The following is a 22537-nucleotide window of genomic DNA, read 5'->3' as shown; positions in this document are numbered from 1 at the left end:
GAGTTCTCAGGTTGTAGATTCTAGAATGACCTGCAGGGACTGCTAGCCCAGCTGGAACTGCAGATAGAATTTGCTCAATTTGCCCTGCGTGAGATCAGGCAGCGGACCCGCTGGTCCTTCTCTGTGTTTGTGGTGCAGCCGAGCAGTCAGGGTGGCTGTGTGAGTGAGCCCGGGTCGGGAGCTGCAGAGGCCGGGCTGGAATTCCGGGCCCAGGGAGCAGGGGAAGCATCCACCGGGAAGGCGCCAGTCACTGTGCTATTGTGTGGGGGAACAATGGTCTCCTGCTGGGTGGGGCCTGGCTGTGTGGGAGCATCCCCGTGGACAGGAATGCCAGCCAGGCACTGGTGCGTGGGCGGGGCAGCGACCAAGGCCACGCTGACATTTCCCATGTGTGCTGCCTGGCTGCCCACAGAGCCAGGAACGCTTGTGAAGTGGCTGTGGTGCATGGCTCTGGGTGTGGGCGCTGTTCCCACTCAGGAATCCGCCGCTCACCCTCCCTGTGACCTTGGATGACCTTGTTCGCTGTTGTGCAATCCAGGGCTTTTTCAGGATGGCCAATGCCCCTTGCCTGACCACCGCACTCCTCTCTTTTTTTTCTATAACGTTTATTTTATTTGAAAGGCAGAATTACACACACACACACAGAGAGGAAGAGGTGCCTTCCATCTGCTGGTTCACTCCCCAAATGACTGCAACAGCCAGAGCTGAGCCAGTCCAAAGCCAGGAGCCAGGAGCTTCTTCCACGTCTCCAAAGGAGGTGCAGGGCCCAAGCTCTTGGGCCATTCTCTGTTGCTTTCCCAGGCCACAGCAGGGAGCTGTGTCAGACGCAGGGCGGCCAGGACTCGAGCTGGCACTCGAAGGGACTGGCTACGGCGTCACAGGTGGTGGCTTAGCCCACTGCAACACAGCACCGGCCCCATTCATTTCTTTTAAAGGCCCGTCTATCCCCGGGTCTCCCTCAGACAGATGTTCAGTGCATTTTATCTCCTCTCTGTCCCTCACCGCTCCACCCACGGCCACCTGTGCACCTTCCACGTTCTCCCTGTCCCCAGTGAACACTGCGACTGCCCCCTGGGGACAGCGGCAAGTGCCCAGGGTCGTGGCTCCCAGGCCCCAGCCCGTGTCAGCTCTGGCAGGTTCTGCCCACTGGCAGCAGCGTGGCGCTAGACCCCGGCTTTCCACGGACAGGGACGGCGCCAGGCCTGGCTGCGTCCACTCTGCTGCAGAAGTGGCTTTGAGCCTGTGTTGACCCTGAGCTGGCCACAAGGGAAGTGTCACAGAAGCTGCTCTGTGGGCTGTGAGCCTTTGAGATGGGCCTGCCTGGAAGAGGCACGCCACGACCAGCCGTCCTGGTGCCGCCCTGGTGCCCCCCTGGTGCCGCCTTGGTGCTGCCTGCAGAAAACGCCTGGGAAGGCGTGTCCATGGCAGAGCTCGAGCGGGGTGGGCGTTGGATTCAGCAGGCGTATGTCTCTCAGGCAGGCTGGCACTGTGGCTCAGCAGGCAAGGCCGCAGCCTGAAACCCCAGAATCCCATACAGGCACAGTTCCGAGTCCCGGCCGCTCCACTTCCTATCCAGCTCCCTGCTAAGGTGCCCAGGAGAGCAGCAGAAGACGGCCCGAGTGCCTGGGGGACAACGCCAGCCTTCATGGCCGCTTGGGGCGTGAACCAGCGGTGGAAGGTCCCTCCCTGCGTCTTTCTGTAACTCTGCCTTTCAAGTAAATAAATACATCTTTAAAAATAAGATGAAATAAGACGCCTCCTGGGGCACCGCATCCTGTATAAAAGTGGCTGTGGAAGCCCTGACCCCACTTCCTATCCAGCTTCCTGCCAAAGCGCACCCGGGGCGGCGGCTCAAGTGGTGGTTGGACTTGGATTGATTTTAAAAAAAAATATTACAAAGGAAAACTTGGCTGTTCCACCTTCCTTATCTATTTGTTTTTTTTAAAAAGCTTTATTAATTATTTATTTGAAAGGCAGAGTTACAGAGACACAGGCATTTTCCATCCACTGGTTCACTCCCCTAATGGCTGCAACAGCTGGAGCTGGGCCAGGCCAAAGGCAGGACCCTGGAAGTCCATCAGGGTCTGCCATGTGGGTGCAGGGGTGCAGGGACTGCCTCCCCAGGCACATCAGCAGGGAGATGGATTGGAAGTGGAGCAGCCGGGACTCGAACCAGCCCTTATACGGGATGCCAGCATTGCAGGCAGCAGCTTCACCCACTGCACCAGAACACTGGCTCCATCTATGGCTTTTTAAGCTTGATTTTACCTTGTGGGCTCTACCTACGCATTCTGTTTATTTCTAAAAGACGTGTTCATTCTGTAAATGGTTGGCTTTCTGTGTGGACGTGAGCTCAATGCTAGACATAAAAAGACGAATGACAAACACATTGTCCAGGGCGGGTGCTGTGGGGCAGCCGGTTCAGCTGCCCTTGGGGTGCCCGCGTCCTCTGCCAGTGCCTGCTTTGAGTCCTGGTTGCTCCACTTCTGATGCAGCCGCCTACTGAAGCATCCTTGGGGCCCACAGGTGCTGGCCCAGATGCTCGGGCCCCTCCCACCCACATAGGAGCCCAGATGGAGTCTCTGGCTCCTGGCTTTGGCCTGGCCTAGCCCTGGGTATTGTGGGAATTTGGGGGAGTGAACCAGTAGGTACAAGAGTCTCTCTCTATCTCTCTCCCTCTCTCTGTCTCTCTCTCTGCCTTCCAAGTAGATAAGAATAAATATATATTTTTTAAAGTGTCACTGTTTACCAGGGGAGATGGGTGCAACAATTAGAAAGACAGCGTGGGCCGGCGCCGTGGCTCACTAGGCTAATCCTCCGCCTTGCGGCGCTGGCACACCGGGTTCTAGTCCCGGTCGGGGCGCTGGGTTCTGTCCCGGTTGCCCCTCTTCCAGGCCAGCTCTCTGCTGTGGCCAGGGAGTACAGTGGAGGATGGCCCAAGTGCTTGGGCCCTGCACCCCATGGGAGACCAGGAGAAGCACCTGGCTCCTGCCATCGGATCAGCGCGGTGCGCCGGCTGCAGCGGCCATTGGAGGGTGAACCAACGGCAAAGGAAGACCTTTCTCTCTGTCTCTCTCTCTCACTGTCCACTCTGCCTGTCAAAAAAAAAAAAAAAGAAAAGAAAAGAAAAGAAAGAAAGAAAGAAAGACAGACAGTGTGAGAGCTGCAGGTTTAGCACAGGGAGCTCCCATTCCACATCCATCAGAAAAACCGTGAAGACCCACAGGAGGACACGGGCCAAGTGGGCCAAAGGAGCCAGCGGAACCGTGGCCACGTGGCTCCTGGGAGTGGGACGCGGAGCGTCGGTGTTGCAGACCAGCTCCACTGTGTCTTAGAAAACATGGAAGAGACGCCTGCCCTGTGGCCCGACAAGTTGCCCTCCTAGGTGTTTTCTCAAAAGAAATGGAAACAGACATCCAACACAGACTCAGGCAAGGATGCCCGTGGCCACCTCCTCACTTCTAGCCCACAACTGGGAACAACCCAGGTGCCTGAAGGCAGAGAAGCCCACGCAGGTCGTGGCGTCCACGCAAGGGAGGGAGGAAAGGACCCTGCATACTGCAGTGCGGGCGTCTTGCCCACACTGCCAGACAGAGGTCACACCAGCGCATGATCCCACCGGCAGAACCCTCGAGGAAGCAGCGTGTCAGTGAAGTGAGGGGCGGTGGCCTCTGGGGCAGAGCGGAAGAGGCTGGAAAAGGGGCGGTAGAAGTCCCTGCACCCTGACTTGGGTGCGTGCCACGCTGGAAGTCGCCGTTCCAACGCTGGTGAGCACGCGTCTCTGTTGCACGCAATGACACTGAACAGGGATGCTCGTGACAGGGGCTCCCGGGGGGGGGGGGGGGTGGACATCGGCGTCATGGCTGCCACACTGGCTGGGATTTGCCAAGCAAGGTTTGGAACAGCAGAAGGAGGGTGTTCCAGCCAGGGAAGAGCCTGGCCCGAAGCCCACGGGCGAGAAAGGGCTTAGCCTTGTCAGCAGGTGCCGCCGGCTAGCCTCTGCCACCGGTTAGCAGAGCGTCTGTGTCCTGCGAGCGGGGTGCGCCTCCTGCTGGGGGCTTTGTCCTGATCAGGATTCAGTCCTGTCACAGCTCCCCCACCCCCGCATCAGTGTGGTTTTCATCCGACTGATCAACTGCTCAGGACTTTGATTTTTGACACGGTTGCTCAGGAGCTGCCTTCCTGGACTGACCTCTCTCTCTGTTGTGTTTTTTTTTTTTCCTTGACAAATGAAAGCTGCAGATCCTCGTGGACACAGGGAGCAGTAACTTCGCCGTGGCAGGGGCTCCGCATCCCTACGTGGACTCCTACTTTGACGTGGAGAGGTAAGCGGGGGAGCGGTCGCTGGCGAGGCTCAGCCGGAGGCTGGTGCATTGTCAAGCGGTTATGTACGAGGGGCCTTCTAAAAGTTCTTGGCAATTGTATGTCATGCACATACTGCAAGGATCCAAAACTTTGGCGCACCAAAATAAACGTAGGTCTAATTGCATTTCCCATGAGCTTCTCGGGGTCCCCACGAGTGCATCTGCACGTGTGTGTCAGTGTGCATGTGTGTGAGCGTACGTCTCATGGTGTGTGTGAGTGCTCACGCATTTGCACATTTCGTTGCAGCATAATCCACGCCTTGATCCCCCGACAGCCTTGGTGCCTTCACACGAGGCTTCGCTCCACGCGATCTCAAGTCCGACGTTGGTAGTTAGGGCGCTGTGGTCCTTCAGTGCTGGTTCCAGCCACTCGGGTGCTGAAGTGGCAGCGGTGGGGCCTGGGCAGCGGCGGAGAGCCTTGTGTGGGAGTGCGGGCTGCTCGGGCGGGGGAGGGCTTGCTCCCACAGCTGGGGAGATAAAAGCTGGCTTAGCATCGTCGCAGCGTGCAGGGTTACGGTGGTTCTTGGAGGCTCTGTCTGTGGGGAGGTGTTTTCACTTGGGAGAAACTCAGGACTCATTTGGAGAAAAGCGCCTGGTGGACGCACAGAGCATTGAGGCCTGAGCCTGGGCTGCCTCACCATCAGGAGTGAGGGGGTCCTGAGAAAGGGGTGGAGTCCGCTGCTGGTGCTGTGCCCACTCCCTGCGATGCCCCCATCCCAGGTGAGTGCAAGTTCCGGCTGCTCCACTTCCGATCCAGCTCCCTGCTCACGGCCCAGGGAGAGCAGTGGGAGACGGCTCCTGGCTTCAGCCTGGCCCAGCCCTGGACATTGCGACCACTTGGAGAGTGACCGAGTGGACGGAACAGCTCGCCCTCTCCTGAGCTTTCTCTGTCCTTTCTCCTTCTCTAACTGCCTGTCAAATAAGTCGATCTTGTTTTAAGAGTGGAGCCCGATGGAGGTCTTCAGAATAGAGCAAACCTCTCCAAGCACGGGCCCAGCTCCCAGCTTTGGACGAGCTCGGGCCCGGGGGCGTGCGGCTTGCAGGGACCCCCAGGGGCCCGGAGTCGGCACCCCGCGCCGGAGGAGCCCACAGTGTGGAGTCACTGCCCTCCGAGCACTCGAAGTGTCCCTCACGCTGTGCAGTCGTGACCTCCGTCTCCTTTTGAGAAATTCATCTCGATGGCACAAGTACACTGCTGGGTCTGCTTGGTCAGGTCATGAACGTGGAAGGACTCAGCCACCGCGCCAGACTTCCCCGCTGTAAATCCCTGTCTCCCCTCTTCCCGCCTCCCTTATCCTCAGGCTTTTCTTCCAGGGAACGGAGGCCAGCCTCAGTGCGGGCTGAGGGATTAAAGACAGGGAAGCCCCAGCTGGGTGGCTTCTGAAAATGGGGGGCAGTTTAATGGGGCAGGAAGTGGCCGAGGAGACCCACACGTCCATCCGTCTCCTGCGCCGCGGCCGGGGCTCCGCTCTGGGGGCGTCAGTGCCATGGCCGCGTTCTCCATACGGCAGCCTCCATCTCGCAGGCGAGCCTGAAGGCGGCGGGGGCGGAGCTCAGCACACTGACTCTCCGGCTCCCCTGTGCCCAGGAAGGAGCAGGTGCAGGGGGCCATGGGGGCATCCCCGTGGACACAGCACCCAGCGTAGATGGGTTGTGGCAGGTTGAGTCAGACTCAGATTCTCAGAGCAGGTTAGGTTACTGACAAGGTTTTCCAGAATGGTGACGAACCTTGGTCACCGCCGCCCAGTGGTCCCAGCGTCACTACATTTACACCGTGGTCGTTAATACCCAGTGCACATCAAACTGCTGTGCAAAATCCCTCGTGCATATGTGACAGCAGGCACCTTGTGTGCACACGTGGTCAGCCTGAGGTTTTCACCCACAGGGGGCACTGGACGGTGACTTCCCTTGGATAGTCAGCAGCCAAAAACACGCCCAGTGTTTCTGAAACTCGCCCAGGGACAGTGGGGTCCCCACTGAGGACCACTCGCCAGCCAGCACTGTTCCCCTGCACACCGACGCAGCTTCCCCTCTCCGGTGGGGTGGGGGCACCGTGGAGCTGGGCCCCCATCAGCAGTGCCCTGCCTGGCTGAGGAGTGTCACTCCCTGTCTGGTGCCTGCAGAGTCAGCGGGCAGCCGACAGAGCAAAGCCACGGTTAGCGGGCACGGCTGTCACGCTGTACGTCAGCCAGAGCTCCACAAAGGCCGAGGCGCATCTCCCCACCCTGGCTCCTTTGGCCCTGCAGGTGCGATTGTTAAGGTGACAGTCCCCACTTCCAACACTGTGCTGTGTCATTTGATCTGCAGACAATGTTCCCCCCACTGTAGACAGCCTCTTCCCCATTCACCGCGCCCTTGACCAAGCTCTGCTTCTCCCTCGGGCCCCAGCACCGCACAGCTCTCTGAGTTCCCGGCTGGCCTGGCCCTGGCTTATCCAAGTGGAGCGTGTGTCCACCCCCAGGCTTGTGTCCAAATGGCCTGCGGTGCCCGTTTTCCATGCTGCAAGATTGGGCTTGTCTGGCCTCCAAGCACCTGCGTCCTGGCAGAAACTCCGGGGACCATCCCCGTCTTTAGCTGGCTAAGTCTTTGCTCCTGCCAGCCCCAAGAGAACCCTGTCAGCTCTCTGGACGCCCCAGGTTCCCGTCTGCTTCTCCTTTTGTGGGTGAAACAGAGAGGAGCGGCAGAACCCAGCGCTGTCCAGGGAAAGCCCAGACTTCCCCTCCGTGGTCAGCGTCACCCCATTGCCACTTCCGCCTTTCCCGGCTTTGCAGGTGCTCCTGCAGTTGAGTTATCCCAGGTAAGACCCCTCCCCCCGCCCTGGTGCCCCTTTCTACTGAGAACCTTCAGCAGGGCTGGGGCGCCCGTTTCAGGGCTGGGGCGCCCGTTTCAGGGCTGGGGTACCCGTTTCAGGGCTGGGGTGCCCGTTTCAGGGCTGGGGTACCCGTTTCAGGGCTGGGGTGCCCGTTTCAGGGCTGGGGCACCCGTTTCAGGGCTGGGGCACCCACTTCAGGGCTGGGGTGCCCGTTTCAGGGCTGGGACGCCTGTTTCAGGGCTGGGGTGCCCGTTTCAGGGCTGGGGCGCCCGTTTCAGGGCTGGGGTACCTGTTTCTGAGTTTTGGGCTAATTCCATCCCATCAGCCGCATCCTTGCCCCCGTGTGTGCTTGCGGGTTAAATGCTGCCTTAGGTTGACACTGACCTTGCTTTTTCCCTGTGCTCTGCGTTTCCCGTGCTTCTCATGGGCTCACAGTCGAGTGAGATGTGCAGTTGCAAGGGCTGGAAAGCTTCCCTCAGGTGTAGGCTGCGTGTTACTACTTTGCCTACGCTGTCCCCAGCGGCGGAGTTGGCCGAAGGTACACTGTCAGCCGTTGTTTTTGATCAAAACCGAAGAACATGCTCTTCCCTTCCCGATGCCTGACAAAGGTTTCTTTGCTGAGCTGTGGCTCCCTGCCCTGCCGTGTTTCCGTGTGTGCTCGGGCCTCTGATGTGTCTCCGTGACAATAGGGCGGCTGGTGGGCTTGTCACCCCCTGACGCCAGCCCAGGCCTTTGGAAGCGCATGTTTAAGGCCTCCTGACGCCTCTCACAGCGATTGGAGCGTGGCTGGGAGCTCTTTGAGAAGCTCTTTGATTTGGGGATGAGACGTCAGCTGCCGATCGCCGTCTGAGTCGCCTGTCGCCGGCGGAGGCGGGTGTTCCGGTGAGCTACTGTGGAGCAAAAGCGGGCCGTGCGTTTTCCCAGACTGACTTCTTTTCCACCAATAAAAGAGCCTCGGCCAGTGGCTCGGTGGAGAGACCCAGTGTGCTCCCTTGACCCTGCACTAATCTGTCCGGGAAACTCGGCGCTCTGCGTTCTCATTGCGGTGCCTCGTCCCGGCTCCCGCGGGCTCCTGGGCCCCCACAGAGCCGCTCGTTCCCTCCCTCACCGATGCTCCTAGGTGGGATTCGGGCGTGAGAGGTGACCTGGTGGCTTCTCGGAGGAGGCTGAACCGGATGCAGAGCGATCGCCTCTCCGTGGGCCGGGGCAGCTCGGGTTGCCTGCTGGTTTCAGGGGTGGGGAACGTTCCTCCTGCCAAAGGCCACTGAATGTCGATCGCATTCTCCACGGACCCTACAGAATCATCCCCTAAAGACTGAGTCGGCCACACACCCATCAGACTCCAAGTCCCACCTGCGGTCAGGGTCAGACCTTGCCCAGCCCCGGCCCTCCAGCCCGCCTGGTGTGTGCCTGGGCAGGCGGAGCCCGAGGCACTGCCGCTGCTGCTCCTGGAGATGTGGCTTGAACAGGTGGAACCAGAGACTTCCAGGTGGCCTGGTCCCGTCCATGGGGGCCTGGTGGTTTGCAGAATCAGAGGAGTGGTGGCAGGCACCTGGGCCTGGCTGCCAAGTCCACAGGTAGCTTGCGCACTTGGCCTGAGCTGCAGAGCCCCGGGGGACTCTGGGCAGAGTTCCTCCGGTGGGGGCCTGGGACAGAGCGGACCCCAGGATTCCCCGGGCAGCCCGGGTGTTCTGCCTCCTGCGCTGTGTTGGCTCACAGTAGTCGCGTGTCGCGTCCCTCGACCAGCAAGGAAGACGCAACCCGAACTCTTCTTCAAGCAGTTTATTCAGGAACCTTGAACAAGCTTCTTCTTCCGCCTCCTTCCCTCTCCCATCCCTCTTATAGCCATCAGCACACCAATCAAAAGCAGCCAAGTGGCAAGGATTGATAGGTACAGCAATGCGGAAGCCGGAAGGGAGCTCAAACATCTCCTTATTAGGAGATGTTTGTTTCTCGCCAGTCCTTCCGGGGGGAAAGGAGCCGGCGCCATCTTTAGGGCGCCGTGCAATGGCTCCCCACAGTTCCCCCTTTTTGTTTTAGAACCAGGCATCTAAGGATTACAGGAGAAGGTAGAGGTCTGTCCCCCACTGCCAGGCATCCACCTGGAACAGCATCCTTTTCGTGGGGGTGGGATCTGGGATGCCAACCCACATGCAGACAGACTTGCCTTCCAGAGAACGTAATGGCTCGTTCTCTCTGCAGTGCTTTGCCTCGCACCCTGCACCCATGCCTAGCATTCAAGGAAGGCCAGCCATGCTTGCGGCGATTGTCCAGCCTCAAGGGCATAAAAGGCTTGAGCTATCATGGCCAATTCCCGCCGATGAGCTGTCCTCATCCTGCACAAACACCACAGACAAAATAACACAACAAGTAACAGCAACCCCGTCAAAGCTCCAAGTCCCACCCACTCCTTCAGGTTGGAGACGGCTGTGCGGATCCAGGATGACAATCCAGATGTGAAGGAGACATCCACACATGTGGAGTTCATGGTGACCACGGCAAGGCACAGTTGCTTCAAGGTGTAGTCAAATTCTGCGGACCAATTCTGCAAGAGCATCTGAGACAACTGTTTAGAGTAATTTGCTGCCTGAGTCATGTTATCGTACTGAACAGAGGTCACACACAACCCTGAAAATTTCCACTCACATCCTAGCTGAGCAAGCTGCCAGAGAGTATCCACCTGCTCCTGTACCAAATCCACACGCTGATTAACAATCATCAAGCCTCCCTTTATATGTACATTTAAGGATGTCTGAGTATCCAAAGCAGCAGCCACGGAGGCCGTCAAATTATTCAGGGTATTAGCAGTTTGAACTGTCCCTGTGAGCGCTATAGCAGCTGTTGTAGCGCCCACAGCTGCAATGGAAATGGCGGTTATAACGGCTGCAGTAACGATCCCAATCAGCAATGTTATAATGAAGATAGAGAGGCTGCTTTGTGACATTGTCTGTTTGCCGCACCAGTCGCTCAGGTAACCATCGAGAATATAGAAACATGTCCACGTCCCCATATTAAAACAGGGTCAGGTCCATACCATTGAGCAGTTAGAGGGTCTTTCCACTTCACATAGACTTGTTGTCTTTTGGTTTCAGGATGCCAGTGACGATCAGCTGCAGTTTTCCCTTGATTATCCAGTATTAGAAAATTTAAAATGAAAAGAGCATGTGATAGCCATTTTTGTGGGGAATATGCCATGGTCCCGTATTCCCCCTTTTTTATTTTTTGTAAATAATTTTTTAATGTGGCATTTGCTCGTTCCACAATACCTTGTCCCTCGGGATTATAAGGAATCCCGGTGAAGAGAGATGTGGAAGTTAGTACAGAAGTGCTTAAAAGAGTTGGAAGTATACGCTGGGCCATTGTTAGTTTTTATCTGTATAGGGGTTCCAGAACAGCAAAGGCCTGAAGGCAATGAGAGATGTTTGGCAGCCTCGCCGCATTGCGGGGTGGCAAAAACAAAACCTGAACATGTATCTAAAGAAACATGTATGTATTTTAGTTTACCAAATTCAGAAAAATGGGTAACATCTATCTGCTAAAGCTTAAGGTTTGGACATTGAGGTGATGCAAATCATGACCATGGGATGCTTCTTAGACTTTGTCAGTCCCTCTTTAAAGGATCTGACTTCTGAGCCAGAGACTGGAGCAGCTAGAAAGAAACACGTTTATAGCTGAAGTTTAGCATCATTTCACATCTTGGCACCACTTTTAATCTAAACAACCCGATTGGTTATTATCTCTGCAAGATGAGAGATATATCTTTTGACATCTCCAGGGGCCCTCTGGAGATACCAAAAGTCCAGAGAATTTAGAACTTTGATTTTCAGAAAGTCTGTTAAAGGTGCCAAGAGAACTTAGAGTATCTGGTCAAAATAGAATTCCTTAACATTTAGTCAGGGCGATTTTAATACTTTTAGACCAGATCTGATCATAATATTTAACATAACTTTTTAAGACTTAATACTTTTTATCAATCATAACTTAACAGACAGTAGAGTACACATTTACTTGGCAGAACATGAATTTTTAGGTAAACCAGAAATACAAAAACCTTGAACATAAGAGTTAGCACATGAAATTATCACATAACTCAGAACTATTTAACAGAGTTAAAAAGAGCTTACACGACCTAACTTTAGAAATGGCAGAGTAACTGATTAAGCAGACACTGTTAAAAAGAGACGTTACAGTTTTTGCAACAACAGATTTTAAGATTTACAATTGAGACCATTTTCAGATAATTAATAACAATAGTACACATTTTAAAAAAATCTCATTGTTATAACAGAAGATCAGACTTCAACTTTAGGTTAGTGTAATTTTGGCATTAACATTTAACTTATAGAAAACTCTGTAAACAATGTTTTAAAATTGTAAACTTTTTACAACTTTTCATGACTTGCTCACACCTTCTGAAACTTTATACCTGTAGTTACTTTTACAGTCTTGAATTATCATGTATGGACAACCTATGAGAATACATGCTGGCAAACTTAAAAGTCTCTCTTATCAAATTTAAGATGTTAAAAGTACACATAATACATTTTCCATATTTTACTTAGCACCGATGCCTGGATAACTTAAAACACTGAGCTATTAATGAATACCACACCATTATCTGAATTAAAAGTCAAAATTACATTTCCATGCTTTTAAGTAACATAAGGATAACACCACTTGGGCAGCAACAGTCACTAGTGCATATTTACAACTTTGAAAAGATCTTCATCCTTAAGAGAAACAAGTTTAAAGCATATCAAAGACATGTAAATGTAAAACTGAGCAAGTGAACCAAAGGGCGTTTGCATTAACCCAACTTTCTGAACCAATCTGTATTGGCTTACTTGAGTTAACAGCATAAAGGCTTGTATACACAGAATTTACTCTCATTTTTATAAGACTACTTTAGCTGAAAAGCAAAAACATGAATACAACATAGATTTGACCTCATTTACTACATTTTAATACACTTTGTATAATTTGAATTGACTCAAACAGCTGTTACTTTAACAAATTTAGAGTCCCATCCTTTGAGAGTTCCAGGGATCCGACTGGAAGCCCCAAAGTTGAAAGACTCGGTTTAGAATTTAAACTATCAGAGAGTCAAACCATTTTAGTCAAAAATTAGTACGTTTAACCAAGGCTGTGGACTAGATCTAATCAAAGTTAGGTACTCACTCAAACATTAAAGATATAACGTAAACAGCTTCATGATGCAGTTTTTCCAATCAAGACTCATACTGGCAATAGAAAAATGCGAAACCTTCAAGACACATGAAAACTCTCATTAGATAAGTTAGCTACAGCAGCACAGAAAAGAATTGATTATTAGCGTATGAGCCCATTGCTTAAGTTTTTATTAACTGTAAACAGAAAAACCCATCAAGTTGGAAAGGGTTATCGAATTAAGACTTTTCTCTAGGTCAAGATACCTGTGGAATTTTTCCTCTCTCTTTCTCCTGGCCTGTCGTGCCTCCCTTTTTGTTTTAAAAGATATTCTTTCAGTGTGCGGTGTGCTCGCTCAATTATGCCCTGGCCCTGAGGATTGTACGGCAATCCATGGACAAGTTGAACCTCCATTTTTTTGGCAAAAGGTGGTAAAGGTTTGAGATGTATAGGCCGGGCCATTATCAGTTTTTAGCACCTGGGGTCTCCCCCAGGCGGCCCATGCATCCAGACAATGAGCAATCACCGGACATTAGGGATACAATTGGGCTAGAAGGTTTAATCAGTCCTGCGGTTTCCAATATCTTTAATGCGTTCACCACATATAAGGAATCTGACAACAACTTAAAGGCAAAAGAGCACTGCTTAAGGACTTCAATAACTATTTTTAATTCCACAACTTGAGGTGAGCCTGGCTGAAACTGATGAAATACCGGGTCATTACCCTCTACCATATAAACCCCACAGCCTGTTTTTGACCCATCTGTAAATATATTTGGAGCACCTAGTAATGGCTCAGCGGCTGTAATTTTTGGAAATCCTCATTTGCCGATTCAATTCCCGTACTTGCTTTATACCAGACTCTTTGTTATCACCACACTCTTCAGACTCACTGCTGCTTTCTGAGCTACTTTCTGCACTAGTACTACTTACTGAGGAGGGGCTGCGCAACTCGGAAAGATCGGGGTACAGTTTTTTCCTAGTTCTTTTCTGACTCTCCTTCAAAGTTTTCCCTTTTTCACTGGCAGCTCTCTCGGAGCGCTCTTCCTGAAGCTCCTCCAAGGCAGCTTGACCGCTCAGAATAGCTTCACTACACTGCTCATCCTCGAGGCATGCTCGCACTAACTTCCATATTGGTCTCACTCCCCTTTTGAGATTACCCTTTTCGAATGCAAAATCCAAATCCCTGTCTAGTTTGTCCCATGAAGGGATAGTAAGGCTTCCCGAAACCCCATACCAGGGTGCAATGGTATCGCAGTTACGTAAAAACCTATGCAATGTACTAGGCTTAAGTTTCAAACCGTTTTCTCAAAGCAGCGCATTCAGCGCCAGAAAAATTGTCAAAAATTGTACTCTTTCCCTGGCCACGGGTCAGAGCTCCTTCTGCTTTTGTCACAGAACTTCCTCTGCTTTAATCGCAGAGCTATCCTCCCGCTATTGTCGCAGGACTTCCCGCTCTTATCGCGGATCCCTACCTTATTTTCCTGGGGGACTTACCAGCGCTGCCCTGACTGCAGGAAGTTCTGAGTTCGCGTTTGAGATGGTTCCCCGTACGGGCCACCAGTTGTCGCGTCCCTCGACCAGCAAGGAAGACGCAACCCGAACTCTTCTTCAAGCAGTTTATTCAGGAACCTTGAACAAGCTTCTTCTTCCGCCTCCTTCCCTCTCCCATCCCTCTTATAGCCATCAGCACACCAATCAAAAGCAGCCAAGTGGCAAGGATTGATAGGTACAGCAATGCGGAAGCCGGAAGGGAGCTCAAACATCTCCTTATTAGGAGATGTTTGTTTCTCGCCAGTCCTTCCGGGGGGAAAGGAGCCGGCGCCATCTTTAGGGCGCCGTGCAATGGCTCCCCACAGTCGCGGGGTCCTTTTTAAAAGATTTTATTTATTTTAAAAGCAGAGTTACAGACAGTAAGAGAGATAGACAGAGAGAGAGGTCTTCCATCCACTGGTTCATTCCCCAAATGGCTGTGATGGCCAGACTGGAGCTGATCCGAAGCCAGGAGCCAGGAGCTTCTTCCGGTCTCCCACGTGGGTACAGGGGCCCAAGTCCTTGGGCCATCTTCTACAGCTTTCCCAGGCCACAGCAGAGAGCAGGACTTGATCTGGCTCCACGCCACAGTGCCGACCCCCGTGGACGTTTTTAAAATGTGTTTTCTGAGATAAAAGATGCAAGCAGGAAAGGTGGAAAGGACTAACCACAAGAACGAGAGCCCCAGATCAAACCCCTGCACGCAGAGGTGGCCACTGCTGAAGGCTGAGCATAATGAAGAATTTTAGAGAGGATCTGCCAAGTTCAACATTTTCTTCCTACAATCATTTAAAATTCCTTAGCACAAAACAGCAGGTTAGGCCGCCACCTGCAACACCAGCGTCCCATGTGGGCGCCAGTTCGAGTCCTGGCTGCTCCACTTCTGATCCAGCTCCCTGCTAATGCACCTGGGAAAGCAGCGGAAGCCCCTATGTGGGCGACCTGGACGGAGTTCCGGGCTCCTGGTCTGGGCCTGCCCCATCCCTGTGGCCATTTGCGGAGTGAACTATGGATGCAATCTCTCGCTCTCCCTCTCGCTCTCTCTCCACCTCTCCCTTTCTTCTGTTACTTTTAAATAAACAAATAAAACTTTTTTCTAAAAAGGTAAATTTATTGGGCTGCACTTCCGCGAACTCTCTGAAGCACCGTCGTACTTAGGTAGAAGGCCGTGTCACCTCTCACTTAGCCGCCCCCCAGGTCGGCCCGCAGCCTGAGTGCTCCTGCAGCAGGGGCTTCCTACGCTTCGTGCTTCGTGCGGCACAGGCGCAGCAGCGATGCAGAGTGAGGGACCCTCAGGCCACAGCAGCGCCTCGGGTTGCTTGCTTTGGTGACTGCTGTGTGCCTGAGGGATCTGAAAGTCTGCGCAGTGCTGTGGGGTGGGTGTGTCCCCAGTGGCTCCTGCGTGCGTTGGAAGCCTGGATCTCCAAGTGGCAAGGTTGGGACATGGTGGAGGAGCCTGATGTGTGGGGGCCCTTAGGTCCCTGGGCTACTTCCTGGTCAGGGATTAAGGTGTTTCTCATGGAACCCTGGTGGGTGTCCCCAGAGGCTTACAGTGAAAGCCTGGGCTGGCCCTGCCCAGCCTCCTCGCCTGCTCACTGGCCATGTGGTCACCTCTCCTCACGCGCTCCTACCAGTGCCACCACTGGGAGGTGACACAGAGGGGCCCTTACCAGGGCCTGAGCTATGGGGCGTGGAGCTCGGACCCCCAGACTGTGAGCTCAGTAGACCTCTTTGCTTTATAAGGCAGCTGCCTGGGTATTTTGTGCCAGTGACAAAGCTGGCGCATGGTCTGAACGCCCAGGAACCTTCCAGAAGGCATTCCTCAGACTCCCGCCTATCATGCAAGCAGAATTTTCAAACTCACCTGGGTGTGAATGCCCTACCTGCTGCCACTCACCCCGAGAGCCACACGCACGTGGCCCTCACCTGTCCCCAAATCAGAGAGGCCTCCCGGCCAAGTACTTGCCGTCCCCTGCCCTGCCTTCTTCCCTGGGTGTCTCTCACTCCCTCCTCACTGCACGAAACACTAGGGATGAGCGTGTCCACTGTCCCTGCCTGCTGGGGTGTGCACCTGCCCTGTCCATCGTGTGACCTCGTCAGTGCCGTTCTCTTGGTAACTCTCAGCTTCGGGGTTCCGTGTGTGCCGAGTCCTGGGTCCCTCCACTGTGATGTGCGCCCCAGCATGTCCAGATGTTGGTGTGATTATTGTCCGCTTGGGGCATCAGGAGAGAGCTTGAGAGGGAGCCCTGACATCGGGGGCCGACCCGGGCCCTGAGGGGGAGGGGGTTTTGTGTGTGTGGCGCAGAGCCCTGGGCGTGGTCAGCACAAGTGCCGGCGCCTCCAGGCAGGCGGCGGTCACCTCCAGGAGTCGCTGGGCAGCGGCCAGGCAGGCGCTTGCACCCTTTGTAGGCTCACGTCCTTCCAGAAAGCACCTGGTTTTCCAGGTGTGACTCGGGCACAGGAAGAACGGAGCCCAGGACTGACGTGTGCACACGTGGTGTGCATAACAGTCGCCACAGTGTAGTGGCCGTGTTTGGGGGGCTGTCACCTTGTCACCATCAACACTGCGTGCCGCGTCGCCCAGCCTGGCCCCCGCGGCTCTCTGCACGGATCTCTGACAGAACGTGGTGGGCTTTCCTCTCCCCCGCAGGTCCAGTACCTACCGCCCCAAGGGCTTTGACGTCACCGTGAAGTACACCCAGGGGAGCTGGACGGGCGTCGTGGGCGAGGACCTAGTCACCATCCCCAAGGGCTTCAACGCGTCCTTTCTCGTCAACGTCGCCACTATCTTTGAGTCGGAGAATTTCTTTCTGCCTGGGATTAAGTGGAATGGAATACTCGGACTCGCGTACGCCACACTGGCCAAGGTAGGGTGGCTCCACGGACACGTGTCCGCCAGATCCTGGGGTGGGGGCCCCGAGCCCAGGCACCGAGGGGCTGCCACGCGGGCCCCGGCTGCCTTTGGAGACAGTGAGAATCATGTTTGAAGCAGCAGTGAATTCTAGTTCTAAGCATTCTTTAAAATGTCTTTATTTTACTCGAAAGACAGAGTTACAAAGAGAGAGACAAAGACAGAGACAGACAGAGATCTGTTTACTGGTTCACTCCCCAAATGGCCAGGGCTGGGCCAGGCTGAAGCCAGGAGCCAGGAGCTTCTTCCGGGTCTCCCACGCGGGTGCAGGGGCCCAAGCACCTGGGCCATCCTCTGCTTTCCCAGGCGCACGAGCAGGGAGCTGGCCCAGAGGTGGAATCCAGTTGGCGCCCACACGGGCTGCCGGCCTCGCAGGGGGCAGCTCCACTTCTGCTGCACAACACCAGTCCCTCTGAGCGCTTTTAAATTTAAGATGACGCATCCCTTGGCAACTTCCTGTAAAACATACTGACGACACTATCTTCGTCTTTCCTTCTGTAATTTTAAAATGTTAACAGCATCTGAATCACATTGAATGTGAAGTTTGATTAGGAGCTTTTCCTGGGATAGGAGTCAAAGTAAACATAATAAATTCAGTGTTTGCACAGAGGCGGGGCCTGCGGGCAGCCCTGGGAGACTGACAGGGAGAGGTCCCGCCCTCAGACCACCGGCACTTCCTGCAGCTTTCTCGTCACCCCAGGAGACGCCTGAAACTCCACGTAGCAATGAGCCGGGGAGAGATGGTGGACTCCTGGCCCTTGCATCAGAGTGTCCACAAACAGGCAGAATCAGATGTTCGCCAACTGTTTGTACTTGGGGCTGACCCACAGTGAATAATGTTGGTGTGCAAAGGAGGGAGGTGGGCGGGGACTTTCCACGAGACAGTTGCCAGAGGCAGGCGGGATCAGCCGCCAGGGTGTGCCTGGGGCTCCTGGGGACAGGCAGGTTTGTGTGCACCTGAGAAGGGCGGAGGGAAGCCACCTGTGCTGGCCTTGAACCTGGGAGCCACACCCTGGCCTCGTTGTTCAGCTGGAGCTCAGTGTGGAAGGAGGGAGAGTGTGCAGGGGGAACCCTTCCCCACCCCGGGGCACCCCATCCACAGGGAGGCCTCGTTCCCCACACAGAGGGAGCGTTTGTCCCGGCCCCAGGTTGTTAGCGAGTGATATGGGGTGAGGAGTGGACAGGGGAGTCCCCCCCACCGCCCTTGGCTCACAGGGGCCAGAGCCTCAGACACAGCCCTGGGAGCCAGGGGGGTCCCGGTCACTCAGCGCCCGAGCCTTCCCGGGAGGCGGGCATTGGCAAGGCTGTGTTCTCCCCATTAGTGTCCTGGAGACTGAGGGGCAGACAGGTTCACCCCCCCCCCAAGTCAGAGCCCCTGGCTGCAGAGCCAGGGCGGGGGGGGGGGAGCGCCTGAGCCCTTGGTCGTCAGTACCAACGGTGGCTCCTCTTATGCTAATGATGCAGAAGTCTTAGCCCGACCGGACTACCTGCACTTCCTACCCTGGAAAGCTTTGGGCTTCTCTTAGGGGAGGGGTCCCGATTCTCCCCATGACCTGTCACCTCTTCATCTGTGAAGCTCCAAGGTCACTGACCATTGGCTTCCCGACCCCCAGGGTTTGAGGAGACAGCAGGATTTGCAGGAAGGAGAGAGTGGCTGGACGCAGGACCCACAGCGCGGTTGGGGCTGGGGCAGCTTGGCCAGAGCACTGGGCGGTGGTCCTGGAGTGTGTGCGTCAGCCCACCCGCGGGGCCCTGAGGCGCACGCTCCTGGAAGAGGCTTGCACAGAGCAGGACCAGGGCCCTTCCCGCGGGCAGGGCTCTCCGTGTGGACGGAGCAGCTGCGAGGGGCTGTCCTGACCCCAACTTTGCTGAGAAAGCCGCAGGCCCGAGTCCCAGGGCCAGCCAGGGTGCAGCCGGGCGGTTGTTCCTGGGCATTTACTGTGGACCGCCGGCCTGAAGCGGGGGCTGTGTGTCCCTCCTTGACCCGAATACAAAGCGTCCCCCACAGGCGGTGCACGTGGCTGGTGCTGGCACCCTGCAGAGGCTGAGCTCTGTGCGCATGCGCACCGTGCCTGCGGAAGACCCCACCCCCACCCCCACCCCCCCACCTCCGCCAGGGTCCCAGCCCTCCCAAATGGCCTTAGGACCCTGTGGCATCCATGCTCCTGCAGCTGAGGGAGGTTTCGCCAGCCCCTGGGGACACGCGGTGACTGGTGGGTCACGCCAGCACCCCCAGGTGTGCAGCCCGGACCCTACACGCAAGTGTGGCGCCAACTTGCTCCAGGACCCCAGCACCTGCGCTGCCGCCGCCGCCTCCCCCTCCCCTTCCCGAGGTCCCAGTCCGGATGCGGAGCTGTGGCCGAGGGAGGGGCCGGGCAAACCGGCTCCACCGTGACGCGGCAGTGGGAGAAGCTGATTCCTCACTGTCCCTGAGCACCGCCGGTCCGAGGGCCAGGTTTCGGCGGCCCGGCGGCGCTTGTCCCTGGTCTGGGGCGGACTGTGCCCCTGGGCGAGCCGCCGCCTGTGTGCACGGTGGGAGCGGCGCCTGCAGAGGCATGGAAGTGCGGCGGCAGCCTGGAAAGGCCCCGCGGTGTCGCAGATGAGGATCCGTGGCCCGCCCTGACCCACTTGCACGCCTGATCCGCGGTCAGCACCTCCGCCTCCTGTTGTTCCAGCAGAGCTGTGGCCAGAGGAAAAGTACCAGGCAGGAGGCGCGTCACGGGAGATTTCTGAATCCGCACCGCCATCACGCGCGGTTTCTTGGGCAGCAGGAGACGCCGAGCGGGACTAGGCCGTGGCGGCGCATGCCCGGTGCCTGTGGGTTGTCTCAGGCTGCAGCCGCAGAAGGCGTGGACTGGCCTGGCTGTTCCTCCACGCGGCGAGCCACAGGGGCGCCCCCCTCGCCCCGGCCCCAGAGGCCTGCGCTGGGGCTGCCCTGGGTGCCCTGTGCACCTGCACGACCGTCTTAGCGGCATCCCTGGAAGGCGCCGTCCCTGGCCATCGCTCCTCGGGTTATTTTCTTTCTGGGACGTGTGAAAGGGTCCTGCCTCCCCCTCAGTCCCCACCCCCACCCCGGGCACGATGTGCAGGTGCCTCCAGATTTTAACAAAGCCGCATGCCTCTCTCGTGCTCATCAGCCTTGTTTAACTTCGCTCCCAGGCTAGCCAGAGAGCCCAGGGGAAACCCGAACCATGATACAGGGGCTTCTCCCTTCTCCCGAACAGAGACCAGGGGTGCCGCCCGTGCTGCCTGCGCGGGGTCACCCTGCTCCACGCCCTCTCTCTCTCTGTCGCCCTCCGCAGCCCTCCAGCTCCCTGGAGACGTTCTTTGACTCCCTGGTGGCGCAGGCGAGAATCCCCGACGTGTTCTCCATGCAGATGTGCGGGGCGGGCCTGCCGGTGGCCGGATCCGGTACCAACGGAGGTAGTCTTGTGGGTATCTTTTAGTCTTAAAGGGGACGAAAAATCACAAACACGCGGGGCTGGTTTATTTCCGTGTCGCCAACGACCTGCTCAGAGGCATTGGGCGCGTAAGCACACGGAGGAAGCGCGGGGGTTGATAACCCTGCCCGTAGGGGCTTCCACAGCTGGAGAGCAGTGCGTTCAGCCGCTACGGCGCTGAGTCCTCCGGCCGCCTGGAGGGACGGCTCTCGGCCCTTACCCGGGACCTTTGGAGGGAGGGGTGGCTTTCTGTTGGGTGGGGGAGGGGCAGATGGGGAACAGGAGGCCTGGCTGGTCTCACCTGGGTTGGTGGACACACTGGGTGGAGAGACACATCCTCTCCTTTGTTCCTCCCTCTCCCTTCCCCCCTCCCCCTCCCCCCCCCCACACGTGTGCACACAGTGCATGGCAATGGTGTTTCCTTCTACATACTCAAGGCCCCCAGCACTCAGACGTCTGAAGGAGGTGACAGGAGCAGTGCACGGGAAGGGACCCGGGGGGCAGAGACCACCTCCACCCCTGCTCCCACCTGCTGCTCCAGGCTCCTCACCCCCCTCCTGAGGGAGGCAGCCTGGCCCCTGTGGGGAGGGGGGGTGATGCTGCGGGTTTGCACAGGGATGCCCCGCCCTCTGCTCCCCTCTCTTGACCCTCGTGGCTCCGTGGGCTTGGCTGCTCCACAGCGTTTCCTGGGGGAGGTGTCCAGCTCTGAGGACGCGCGGCCTTTAGGTGATGGACGGACGCCGCCCTCGGAGGCAGGCCAGCAGCGGCCCCTGCTTCGCCTGCGTGCCTCGCATTTGTCCCAGCCCAGCCCAGGGAAGTGCATCCAGGGAGGGGCCCCTCACGGCTCGGCCTCTCTGTGGAACCTGTGGGGTTTTCTCTTACACCTGTAAATATTTGCCTTCCCAGGTCCTGGGTGGAATTGAACCGAGTCTGTACAAAGGGGACATCTGGTATACCCCGATTAAGGAGGAGTGGTACTACCAGATAGAAATCCTGAAGCTGGAGGTTGGGGGCCAGAGCCTGAACCTGGACTGCAGAGAGGTATCCGCCCTGGGGTCTCACTGTGTGTGTGTGACTATGCGTGTGTGTGTGTGCATGTGTGTGAGTGTGCATGTGTGAGTGTGTGTGTGTGTGTGTGCATGTGAGGCCAGAGCCTGAACCTGGACTGCAGAGAGGTATCCGCCCTGGGGTCTCGCTGTGTGTGTGACTATGCGTGTGTGTGTGTGAGTGTGCATGTGTGTGAGTGTGCATGTGTGAGTGTGTGTGTGTAAGGCCAGAGCCTGAACCTGGACTGCAGAGAGGTATCCGCCCTGGGGTCTCCTGTGTGTGTGAGTGTGTGTGTGAGTGTGCATGTGTGTGAGTGTGCATGTGTGTGTGCATGTGTGTGAGTGTGCATGTGTGTGTGTGCATGTGAGGCCAGAGCCTGAACCTGGACTGCAGAGAGGTATCCGCCCTGGGGTCTCGCTGTGTGTGTGTGTGAGTGTGAGTGTGTGTGTGTGAGTGTGTGTGTGAGTGTGTGTGTGTGTGTGCATGTGAGGCCAGAGCCTGAACCTGGACTGCAGAGAGGTATCCGCCCTGGGGTCTCGCTGTGTGTGTGTGTGAGTGTGTGTGTGTGTGAGTGTGCATGTGTGTGAGTGTGCATGTGTGAGTGTGTGTGTGTAAGGCCAGAGCCTGAACCTGGACTGCAGAGAGGTATCCGCCCTGGGGTCTCGCTGTGTGTGTGTGAGTGTGTGTGTGTGTGCGTGTGTGTGTGTGCATGTGTGTGAGTGTGTGTGTGCATGTGTGTGGTGTGTGTGTGTGTGAGGCCAGAGCCTGAACCTGGACTGCAGAGAGGTATCCGACCTGGGGTCTTGCTGTGTGTGTGTGAGTGCGTGTGTGTGTGTGTGTACACGTGTGTGAGTGTGTGTGCATGTGTGCACATGTGTATGTGTGCACGTGTGTGCACTCCTGGGCCCCTGAGACAGCACAGCTCATCAGCAGGAAGTCAGAACTGCATTACTTTCCGAGATCAATCCCAGGCTCCCTGTGTGGGAAGAGACAGGGCCTTCTGTGTGACCATTTAAACCGATGGATTCCATCCACACCCCAACCCACCCCACCCCCAAAACTGCTTCTTCTCAACCACTTGTCTTAATAGGGTAAATTTAGCATAGGAAAAGTGGAATTAAAAGGTGAGCTTATTTTGGTCCCAAAAACAATTTGAGGGTTGGTGTCATGGCATCACAGGCTCCGTCTGTGACACCAGCATCCCATGTAGGCGCTGGTTCGAGACCCAACTGCTCCACTTCCAATCCAGCTCCCTGCTAATGCA

At 56.0% G+C, this 22537-nt stretch overlaps 1 protein-coding gene and 1 long non-coding RNA gene across 6 annotated transcripts in view; one reads left to right on the top strand and one right to left on the bottom strand.

Moving 5' to 3' along the window:
- The window catches only part of BACE2 (beta-secretase 2), an 85404-nt gene that overhangs the window by 28882 nt on the left and 33985 nt on the right, over positions 1-22537 (top strand). Inside the window, exons 2-5 of one of the 5 annotated variants that reach the window (XM_070073147.1) lie at positions 4237-4325; positions 16526-16742; positions 20089-20217; positions 21133-21267. In XM_070073147.1, coding sequence (XP_069929248.1) covers positions 4237-4325; positions 16526-16742; positions 20089-20217; positions 21133-21267 — 570 coding nt within the window. Of the gene's footprint in view, positions 1-4236; positions 4326-16525; positions 16743-20088; positions 20218-21132; positions 21268-22537 lie in introns of those variants that run through there. The other 4 variants (XM_089330518.1, XM_070073148.1, XM_089330519.1 and 1 more) reach the window with 4 other exon arrangements.
- Positions 8944-15189, bottom strand: LOC149126876 (uncharacterized). The gene is made up of 2 exons (XR_016232222.1): positions 13840-15189; positions 8944-12439 (listed from the first exon to the last, which is right to left on the bottom strand). It is a non-coding gene; the product is annotated as an uncharacterized LOC149126876 (long non-coding RNA).

The sequence above is a fragment of the Oryctolagus cuniculus genome, chromosome 4, assembly GCF_051225735.1.
Source record: "Oryctolagus cuniculus isolate XC-2025 breed Fujian yellow rabbit chromosome 4, ASM5122573v1, whole genome shotgun sequence".
Lineage (NCBI taxonomy): Eukaryota > Metazoa > Chordata > Mammalia > Lagomorpha > Leporidae > Oryctolagus > Oryctolagus cuniculus.
Note: the sequence above shows the minus strand (reverse complement) of the source record. Positions and strands in the feature narration are given on the sequence as shown.